Source organism: Diuraphis noxia, unplaced genomic scaffold (assembly GCF_037042655.1).
Source record: "Diuraphis noxia isolate RWA-SAM2 unplaced genomic scaffold, SU_Dnox_SAM2 contig0004, whole genome shotgun sequence".
NCBI classification, from domain to species: Eukaryota; Metazoa; Arthropoda; class Insecta; order Hemiptera; family Aphididae; genus Diuraphis; species Diuraphis noxia.
In genome coordinates, this window is record NW_028301714.1 from 50,180,373 (window position 1) to 50,191,585 (window position 11,213).

At 26.6% G+C, this 11,213-nt stretch overlaps 1 protein-coding gene across 1 annotated transcript; it reads left to right on the forward strand.

Annotated features, from left to right (window-relative positions):
• The first annotated feature begins 603 nt into the window (after positions 1 to 603).
• LOC107171567 (acetyl-coenzyme A transporter 1-like) lies at positions 604 to 10,514 on the forward strand. The gene is made up of 11 exons (XM_089226877.1): positions 604 to 1,009; positions 4,023 to 4,205; positions 4,530 to 4,828; positions 5,022 to 5,148; positions 6,000 to 6,159; positions 6,252 to 6,406; positions 7,428 to 7,618; positions 7,709 to 7,893; positions 8,193 to 8,319; positions 8,559 to 8,774; positions 10,212 to 10,514. Exons 3-11 carry the CDS (start codon positions 4,622 to 4,624, stop codon positions 10,404 to 10,406), a joined length of 1,563 nt encoding a protein of 520 aa, XP_089083003.1. The 5' UTR covers positions 604 to 1,009; positions 4,023 to 4,205; positions 4,530 to 4,621; the 3' UTR covers positions 10,407 to 10,514.
• Positions 10,515 to 11,213: the final 699 nt, after the last annotated feature.

Sequence of the window (11,213 nt, forward strand, 5' to 3'; positions counted from 1 at the left end):
TGATTTATACATTTATTATGTGGTCTTTCAACATTGTTCTGAACTATATCTTTCCTATATTAAAGTAAAATCAAATGTAAAATATTAAAACTGACCATTTAAATACAATAAAAATATATAATATTAAAAATTAAAAAATACATAGTTGCGAGTAAATTAAATTCAAATCCTAAGGCTGTATCTAAGAAAAAACTATTTTAAATAAAGTGCAGGTCAGAACGTTAGAGCTGATATGGATGCGTGTACTAATGGAAGACAAAAAATCATAGGGTGCGAATAAAAACAACAGCATGTAAAACAATAAAGTTGATAAAGTTTGACCTACCTTATGGGAAATACTGAGAACACGGTGTACTGTAGGTAGTCTGCAATATATTTTTATTGCACATCAGTGTAATACGTGTATTTTTATAAATCACCTTATACGGTTATACCATTGGTGATATGTTATCATAATATAAAATGTTTATTATTATATTGAGGTACGTACGTCTTATACCGAGAGTATATAAATACAATTATATTTTTCCACATATTTAACAATGTCTTAGTAAACCGTATATCTACTATAAATACTGCAAATTATATACGCCCACTAAGTAATTGTACGAAAGTGTAGTCTCCTGCTACAATTTTTCATGTAATATGACCGCGGCCACCGGATAATGGAAATACCATAATATATATGTGTATCTACGACACACCTAGTAGTTTCAGAGTCTTAGTCTACTCTGGTCGTTCGACGTGCTGAGTTGTGAATTTGTTATTTTCACAATCGATCGACCACCCATCATCAACATCGTCAGCAACAACACCACGTTTTAGGCACACTTGAGCCGTCTACCGTCATTTACATTATATATATTATACGAATGAACCTGCAGTGGAGGCCACAGATAAATTGCAATATTCGTCCTCGGCAGGAGACGTGACTACCGCATACCGGGTCTATAGCATATTATATCTTTGATATAGCTCACGGCATCGTCCGATAACGCAATCCACAGCGGTTTGTAATAAATATATTAATATTAACATTAATATTAGCCTAACCTATAGTATAGTGTTATATGCTATAATTAATTAATATACAGTTTATCGGACCTATTATGTAATATGTCATCGGAATGTGTACATGCGAATTAGTCGAAGTGACCAAAAGGCGCATATTTTTGCTAATTTTTACACCATAGATATTTTACTTGGGACCCCTTCACTTGGGCACCAGGATTAACAAATAATAATGAATCTATCTAGATAAAATAGTAAATACCCTTTTGTTGACAAAATACATAAAGTTATCATAACGAGCATTAGTCACTGTATTAAATTATATAATAATTTCATAATTTTTAATAATACACGTCATTATGTAATAATAACAATAACAGTTATTTTTAAATAAAATAACAACCGGACACAAAATCTTGGACAACAACATTTTAGATTCTGAACGAAATGATGAATGTATTGATTTTATAATGATATGTGTTTTTTTTTTTTTTTTGTGTCCGTGTACAGTATAACTAGTCGAAATAATACTTCAATTTCAAACTTTGGGGGTGGTTTTCGATGTAAAAGTGAATATCCTTGGTGAATTATATAGGTCAAAAGTAAACATTTTCCAACAGTTTTCAAAAAAATCGAGAAAAACAAAAAAAAAAATGACAGAAAAACGGGAATTTTTACGCAAAATCAGTTTTTGACCAAATCGATTTTTTTATATGGTTGTCATTCAAAAACTAATCACTGTAAATACTTGAAATTTTCACCAAATGTTAATGTCAGTGTTATCTATATACAGTTTAATTTTAAAACATTTTCGACTTTTTTTGAGTTATTTATAGACCACTGAAATATTCAATTTTTTTGAGAATTTTTTTTTGAAATGTCAGTAAAAAAATGTTGGACGACCAAAAAAACTTGAAAATTTATTACAAGGTTCCTTATGAGTTGTTCTAATTGTAGCTAAAAAAAAATTAAAAATCGTAAGTCACAATTTTTTTTTATAAGCGTTTATAGTTCAAATTTTTACGAAATCTGTCGAAAACGCGAAAATTTGCAAGTAATTTTGAAGTTGAAAAATCATAAATTTTTTTGTGTTTATAACTAAGGATTAAAAATACAACACTAAGTTTTCTATTAGTTTTGCTTCATCTAGCTATAGAGAAAACTCGAAACATCGTTATAGGAAAAATTTTAAGTGCATTTGAATTTTAAATTTTTACGAAATAGCGTAACGATAACGATTTATCCTCAAACGATTTTAAATATTTGTAATTATTCAAAAAGTATAAGTCGTAGATACTTGAAAATTTCACAAGTTATTTAGATTGGCATTTTCTTTACATGATTTAGTTTTCAAAATATTTTGATTTTTTTTTGAGATAGTTATAGACAACTGAAGTTTTCAATTTTTCTGAAAATTTTCTTTTGAAGTGTCGATAAAATTTTTTGGCCCTATCAAAATACTTAAAAATTTAACACAAAGTTCCTCATAAGTTATTCTTATAGTGATTAAAAAATCATAAAACTACATAGGCACAATTTTTTTTTTTATAAGTATTTAAAATTCAAATTTTGACTAAATACATAAAAACTACGGCAATGTTCAAATTATATTAGATAGAAATTCATAAAAGTTTTTCTTTTTAATTCTAAGATTTGAGAATTTAATACAAGGCTCATAATATATTTTCACAATAGCAGTTGAAAAATAAAAGAAATATATAGCCACAATTTGTTTTTATATTCATTCAAATTTTAATTTTGACAACATACGTAAAAATCACGAAAATTCGCAAATTATTTTAAGCTAGAAATTTATGAAAAATTATCTTTTTAAATCTAAGATTTGAAAATTTTTAATAATCTATAATATATCCTAGACAGATAAACCGTCTCCGTTCAGAATCGTTTTTCGTATACAATGATACCTATCATTGCATTCAAATTTAACCTACCCTAGTCAGAGGTCCACCCCACACCCCAATGCACAGCAGAGCGATACCCACTTACCCGTTTTTTTTTATACATACATTATATTATATTTTGATGTTAAAACATGAATTTTCTAGAAATATATTGTTATCTTAACATTCCGTAATGTAGGTAGTTTAAGTTCACATTAAGTTCCACTTTTCATGCAATAAGAAAATAGAAGAGCGAATTTACAAGATTATTTGGGAAATCAACTGTACCTGTACTTGTGTGTACAATGACGTCCCACAAAAATATGGTTCATAGTAATACGAGTAAAATCAATAATAATTCAAATCTCCTTAGAAATCATAAGAATTGCAATAAAACATAAATGTGTGAATAGTTAGTAGTTACTAATGTATTTACTAATATGTATTAACATATATTACTGTTTAAATGTTAGTATTTGACATAACATTTTATGACTAAACGTTTGAAGTATAACTACCGTTCAAACATTTTAAATTATCATATTCTACAAGCAATGTTTTGCGTATTTTATACACATTAAATTTCATGGTCAAACGAAATATTGACCTGCGTTATCATAGGTATCTCGGAGAACTAATATTTAATTCTTTACGTCATACACGATTGTTGCTTATGTTTATTTACCAGTATATGAAAATATTTCTTTACCTCTAGACGAAAATATTTATTTATATCAAGCCTTTTTTTTCTTGGCGAAAATCACTACATGGGGGCCGTACTGTTTTCACATTGCTTAGCCCCATTTATGTCAAGCCTGTAATTATTAGTTATTACTTATAATTGGTAGTCACTTCATTCATTTATTTTAATAAGCTGTCAAATAATAGTCATTTACAAAAACCATTAATAGGTACTAAGTGTAATAATACTAATAACTAATAATTATAATATGTAATATAAATTATGCAAAAAAAAGTTTAATAATATTATTTTTTTCATTTGTTTTTTATTGATCTTGAAATTATTAATAATTTCTACTTCGATATCTGGGCCATTAGCTTTGTATATATTTTATAAAAAATCACTGTCTATTGATATTTTAATTGCAGAAATCGGTTTTCGATACACACCAATCAATCATTGCAATCATTATTATCGCTCTTTGATATCACAACAACTACTATCTTCACAACATATCCCACTAGCTACATTAAATATTCATACCATTATAAGTAATGGACAATATTATAATCACAACTAATTCATCATAATATGTATGCAGTATTCTTAATGTAAGTATTAAAAATTTTCAATTATTTAATCATCAATTAATAAAAACTTGTACTATATAATACTGTATATTAATATATTATACAGATTTGTATAGTATAAATTATATGATCATAGAACCCATTACAATAATTTACTTCTTAATAATATCAAACTTTGAAATATAAGTATTCATACTTCCCACCCAAGTTTAATTTAAACATTTTAAGAATAAATCGATATATCTAATTTAAAATTCTTGTATAAAATATACGATTGCAATATTCTCTATAAATTGTAGTAAGTTATGAACATCGATAAAAAATTTAAACTCATGTTTTCATTAGTTTTTAGTCTATCGTCACTCTTCAGTGCGATACCTCGTTTTAAAACTTCCATACACACACCATTTCTGAAACAGCAAGTTTGTAGTGTAAACATGGAAAAATCACAAAATGAAGAAGAAGAATCAGAAATATTTGAAGTTTCACCCCAGTCATTGCCGGCTAAATCAAATTTGAAGGGTGATTGGTTGAACTTCTTTTTATTGATATTATTATACACAATACAAGGATTACCTTTGGGTTTAGCCATAGCTTTACCAATAATTTTTCAAAGTAAAAAAAATGTGTCCTATAAAGAACAGGTAAATTTTAGTTTGAGAATTTAATATTTTATGTGATTAATTAAAACTCATTAATATACTATATATAGATCTATGTGTTTCATTATAATATTATCTATCATCATAATATTTGTGTATTTAAATTGTGAAAAAACTACTTACTTGCAGTATAAGTGTAGGTAGTAATAAATGTACTATTTTAAATTATTTTTAGGCTTTTTTCAGTTTAGTTGCGTGGCCATATAGTATAAAAATTGTATGGGCCCCAATAGTAGATTCACTGTACGTGCAATGGATAGGCAGACGAAAATCTTGGCTCATATTCATTCAATACTCAATGGGTACACAAAAGTATTATTTTCTATTTAAAACTTAAGATATTAAAAATATTATGGTCTAACAAATCTAAGCATGCAGTTTAAATAATAATAAATTAATATGTTTTAATGTATTTTATAGGATACTCTTTTACTGCTTTTTCTTTAACCATCTCAATTTTGTATATATTACGGATTTATTTGACAATAAATTTCATCGACATAGTATTGAATATCATTTACTTATATATATTTATATATAGCTATGATTATATTCCGATTATTTGGTTTTAAATTTTTATCATACGTATCCACAAAATATCATTATAATTTAAAATATTCTACTACCTAATAAATCCCATAGGTCTTTCAATCATACAAATTATAGGCCAATACACTCTATGCATTAAAGATATAATTATGAAATGTTTCAACTGGGAATTGTTTCTACAAGTAGATTCTTCCGGTCTAAATTCATGAATATGCATTAAAACTATACACACGTACCTACATATAAACGTTTGATAAAATACAATTAAGACGTGGAATACATTTGATATTATGTTATTAAAAGAAATATATAATTATTGTTTATTGAAAATATAGTTTCAAATATTTATGGTATCGACAAATACTCAAAAACGTAAACAATTATTCTAGCATCAAAATTATTTATAAACAGTAATTTTTGTACAAGCAGTTTATGAAAAAAATATAAGAATTCAGATTCATTGTAATTTCAATTTTAATTACCATAACGCATTTCAATGTATTATATAATAATATTTTATCTTTTTATTCTTTATTTTCTATTCGTGACTTTATTTTTCTTTGAATAATTTTCACTGTACCGACATAATCTTTGCATTGGACAGGGGTGGTTTTACTCTATACGGCCATTAACATCGATGAGTGGTTGCCCGAATCCGAAAAACCTAATCTTAAGGCGCTGGTGATTACGTTTTGTATCATTAGCTTCTTGGCCGCAACACAAGATATAGTCGTCGATGGATGGGCACTGACATTGCTTAAGAAGTAAGTTGTGACTTTGCGTGAACCAAAATTCAAAGTAATGACTGAAGGCTGATAACATACATTGGTCAATTACTTAAAACTTATTTTCCCAGGAACAATGTGGGTCATGCGTCCACGTGCAACGGAACTGGTGTAGCATTGGGTGTGCTTATAGCTACTATTTGTCCCGTTTTACTAACATCAGAAGAGTTTTGTAATAAATACTTACGGATAACGCTCGGCACAGGGGGTATAATCACTTTAAAAGGTACGCAGTTAACGGTAAAAATGTTCTATAATTAGTATTTATAATCAATGTGCAGGGTGTCCCGTGAGGATTTACCCATTGTGATATCTCACGAAACAATGGAGATATTAAAATTCTGGTTTTATAATAAGATTCAGAGGGATAAGAACTACAATATTATTTCAGTTTTTAATTTATTTTAATATTTTTGTAAAAAATGTAAAAATATATTTTTTATTTAATTATTTCCAAAAATATTAAAGATGGCCATTTTGTAGGGTTTATTTTCCTGAAAATATTGACGTTTCAAAATTTTATTTTCATAAATTTCCTGATTTTTAATATTTTTTCTAGTTTTGAAGAAATAAAATATGATTGTTATTTATAACTACTATTAGGAGCATGGAAGGTATTCGGCCGACCTTATGGGAATGCGCGCGGCGCGGCGGGTCATATTATGTTTGATAACATTACAGTGTTAAATAATTCGCAATTTTTCTCAAAACTAAAAAAAATATTAAAAATCAGGAAATTAATGAAAATAAAATTTTGAAACGTCAATATCTTCATAAAAATAAACTCTACAAAATGGCTATAATGAAAATAATTAAATAAAAAAATATTAAAATATGATATAATTGTAGTTCTTATCCCTGTGAGTCTTATCACAAGACCAGAATTTCGATATCAGCATTATTTCGGGAGATATTGCAATGGGTAAATCCTCACGGGACACCCTGTATATCATGTGCAGAGTTGCGTCATCATAAAGTATTCGAAAACTGGTATGCAGATACTTTTATTATAATCATTTAAGCGTAATACGTATTTACATTTTTAATAATTTTATTCAATTTAAAGGATTGTTTACCTTTTTATTTTTGTAGCGTGTTAATTAATCAATAGCCATGTTTAATATAATATGTATTAAATTAAGTAGGTATTCAAATTTAATATTCAATAGGATTATCAGTATTTTAAAATATCCGCTTATAGAGTTTTTTTTAAACATTTTTATACTTTATTTACTTATATTTTAAAGGTTTTATGTATTTTTGGAGCATTATTATTGTGTTAATAACAACATCTATTGGTATATTCAAAAGAGAAAAGGATTACAGATTAGAAGAGGGGCATGTAAAAATTAATATTTTTAAAAGTTATAAACTTCTTTGGAAAATTCTAAAGCTGCCTAATATTCGTGTATTGGCAATAGCATTGTTAACAATGAAGGTGAATATTGTGTCGATTTTAATTCATCATAATATTGAACAATCTCAATCAATTTTAATCAATAAATAATTACTATTTTTACCTCTTTAGATTGGATTTTCAGCCACTGATTCTGTGTCAAAATTAAAACTAATTGATGCCGGTGTACCAAAAGATGACATAATGATAATAACTATATCGATGTATATAGTTAAGTTTATTATACCTCTCGTTGTATCAAAATATACTTCAGGTACAAAACCGATGAGTGCATACCTGAATTTGATGCCAATCAGGTATAAAAATAAAAATTATATTTGTAAACAAATTATGCAATAATCATACATATTATTTATAAACTTAACATATTTTCTAAAATTTGTCCCTCCAAAAAAATTACTTGATTACTTTATTATATGAGTATAAAATCAACTATTTAGAGTTATGAAAAATGATAACACGTCATAAAATATTTAACACGTCATTATTTGCTAAAAATACTAACCAGTTCTTTGTATCCTGTGTGAATTTTTTTAAAGTTATACCCGTAATTTAAGTTAAAACGGTGATGATGTTTTGATTTGTCATGTTTCAGATTACTTTGGAGCATTGCTTATGTTGTATTAATTTATTACACACCAATTTTGATAAAAAATAATAAAGTTGTAAATGTACCACTATATTATTATTTGATTTTAGTTTTTATTAGTATAATACATGAGGTTGGTTGATACATTTTAAAATTAATATTCACAAATATTTAAATTTTTTACATCATTGCCACTATTGTCAACACAGAAAAGTGTTGAAAATTAAAAATTCTAGTTAATCAAATTTTACTACAATATCTTAAGTACTTAAATTTAAATTTAAAAATGTCCGTAAACAATATAACACAAAAACGTGAAATAATAATTGAGCCGTGATTATATAATTAATATTAATATTGTTTTGATTTTAGATTTTTACATACAGTATGCATATTTTCACATTAGGATTTTTCTCTCGGATAAGTGACTCACGCTTTGGTGGTACATACATGACGATGTTGTCGACGATTGCCACTTTTGGATGGGTTATGTCAAATTCTTTGGCATTGCGAATGATTGACGTTCTCACTTTCAGTAAATGTTCAAATAACGATGAAAATAATTGTTCTACGGTAGATTTAAAAAACGTAAGAAATACAAATATACAATATTATGGTTGTCCAAGGAGCTAATAATCAAATAATTATTAATTACTTCTTAAATCATATAATATGGATGAAGCTATGAGTATAATTGCTATAGCACCGAATTGTGTCCAACATCATCCCCATCACCTTCAATGTTTCACGGTACACGACACAAATGCGCATGCCCAGAACTCCTGGACATGCGTATTTGTGTCGAGTATAGTTCTGGGCATGCGTATTTGTGTCTAGTATAGTTTTGGGCATGCGTATTGGTTTCTTGTACAGTTCTGGGCAAGCGCATTTGTGTCGGTGGTGGTGGGGATGATGTTGGACACAATTCTGTATACGCATAGCTCCATTAGACAAGGCCAGTTTCCGCTAAAAGTGTATGTATCTTTCCCCTTTCCGCCGATTCACTTTTGCGCCAAACCATAAATTGGTCAATTCTCTTTTCCGCCAAAAGTATACCTTTACTTTTTTCGCCAATTCACTTTTTCATCAAATTTAAAAAATTACCAATAATATTTATGTTACATATTTGTATTGAATGTTATAATAATTATCTTTCAAATTTAAAAAATAAAATAAAAATATTACATAATAATATTTATTTTTCATATTTTTATTGAATTTTATATAATATACCAAATATGCATTAAAAAGTTTCACAAAATTTGTGAAATTGAAATTATTTTTCTTTTGTAAGACATAAAACATCTATAATTATAAAGTACCGTAATTTCTGACCAACGATAAATTTAACTCTGATAATCTTAATTATTTTTCCAACGCTATCGATTGTGTTGCTAATCTTATTTGTTACAACATTACAATCATTAGGTATATTTAATAAAAATATGAAACATAATTATATGTATTTTTTTTTCATTTGATGGAAAAGGTAAAGGTTCACTTTTGGCGGAAACGGGTAACTTCCGCTTCATCCATAGTATATGATCTAAGAGTTAATTCAATTATATATTTTAAGTATTAACTGTGATAAGGGACGTTATAAAAATACATTTTTTTTCTCTTTCCGTACAATGTGCTTGAGAGTTTTCGACATATCTCAAAAACATTCTCTGAAGGCACCAATCAGAGTACCTAATACTTTTATTTTATTAAACATAAATTGTCGTGACTCAACAATGATGCAAAGACGTTTTTTTTTAAGTGAGCAGGGACACGCATTAATATTTTAAACTAAATTATTGCTAATATATTTTAATATATCATGAAAAATATTGCTATGCCTCATGCCTGATTTTAAGATTTTAAAAAGCCATTATTATGGCAAAAAAATCTTTTCTAGTTACTATACATCCAGATGCCTTTGCGCCACTCATCGCTTTTTTATTATCTCATTGGACTTAAAATACTAATTAACTATTACAAGTATATCGAATTTGTCTTATTTAAAATGTGTGTTACCATTAGATGTGCAAAATAAATGGAGGTGATTGTAGTATTACTATAAATGGTTACTATGTAGAAGTTGCACTGTGCATGACAATTGGATTCGTTTGGTATTTTTCGTACAAAAAAACCATACAAGATCTTCAAAAAAAGAGTCTATCCAACTGGAGAGTGAACTTCAATCGACATGGTCGAGAAAAAAACGAAGAGTCTTAGTATACTATATAAGAGTGATAAAATATTGTACGTAAACGACTTATTAAAAATTTTAAAATTTATTTACATTGTACCAATGAATTATTATAAATAGACGATATCTTAGAATTCTGTTGTTATTATTATTATTATTTAAATCAAAATAATATGAAATTTAGAAATTTATTTCATTATTGCCCTACACCCAAATAACACTGATTTGTATATATTAATATATTACTTACTACTATCGAACTATACTGTCTAATATAAAAAATTATTACTGTTTTTTAAAAACATTGTTATTATTATACTATGTATTATGTTTACTGAAAATTGCATATTTTATTTTCTGTTATTATTCAATTATATCTAAAATGATATAATATGTATATTTCGATTAGTAAAAAAACAAAGTTGAAGGATCATTATTTGGTTAGAAAAAAAAATATAATAAAATAAAATAAATTTAATCCATGAATTTTATGGGCCTGGTTCTGTCAACAATAGTATCATAATATTTATATATATTAATATTACGTCGTTTAATAAAATATAAATACATATATTTAATGAAATGTCAACTCCTGTAATACGTAGATTAAGTTAGATCTATGTTTTTATATATTATATTAAAATACAAAACTAATTATTCAATATAACAAATAGGAATAAAGGAATTAAAATTTTGTTCCACAATATGGTATTAAGCATTATATTATAAATTGTTTATAACAAATTTGATTTCAATTAATTATTTAAAAAAACATACATTTTAAATATTATTTACGTTTATATTAACCTTAATTAGTATAATATGAAATATAA

Excerpts from the sequence above, each read along its gene's own strand:
- LOC107171567 (XM_089226877.1), top strand. The coding sequence starts at position 4,622 with ATGGAAAAATCACAAAATGAAGAAGAAGAATCAGAAATATTTGAAGTT. Across the intron at positions 4,829-5,021 it reads ATGTGTCCTATAAAGAACAG|GCTTTTTTCAGTTTAGTTGC; the intron begins GTAAATTTTAGT and ends AATTATTTTTAG. Across the intron at positions 5,149-5,999 it reads ATTCATTCAATACTCAATGG|GGGTGGTTTTACTCTATACG; the intron begins GTACACAAAAGT and ends TGCATTGGACAG.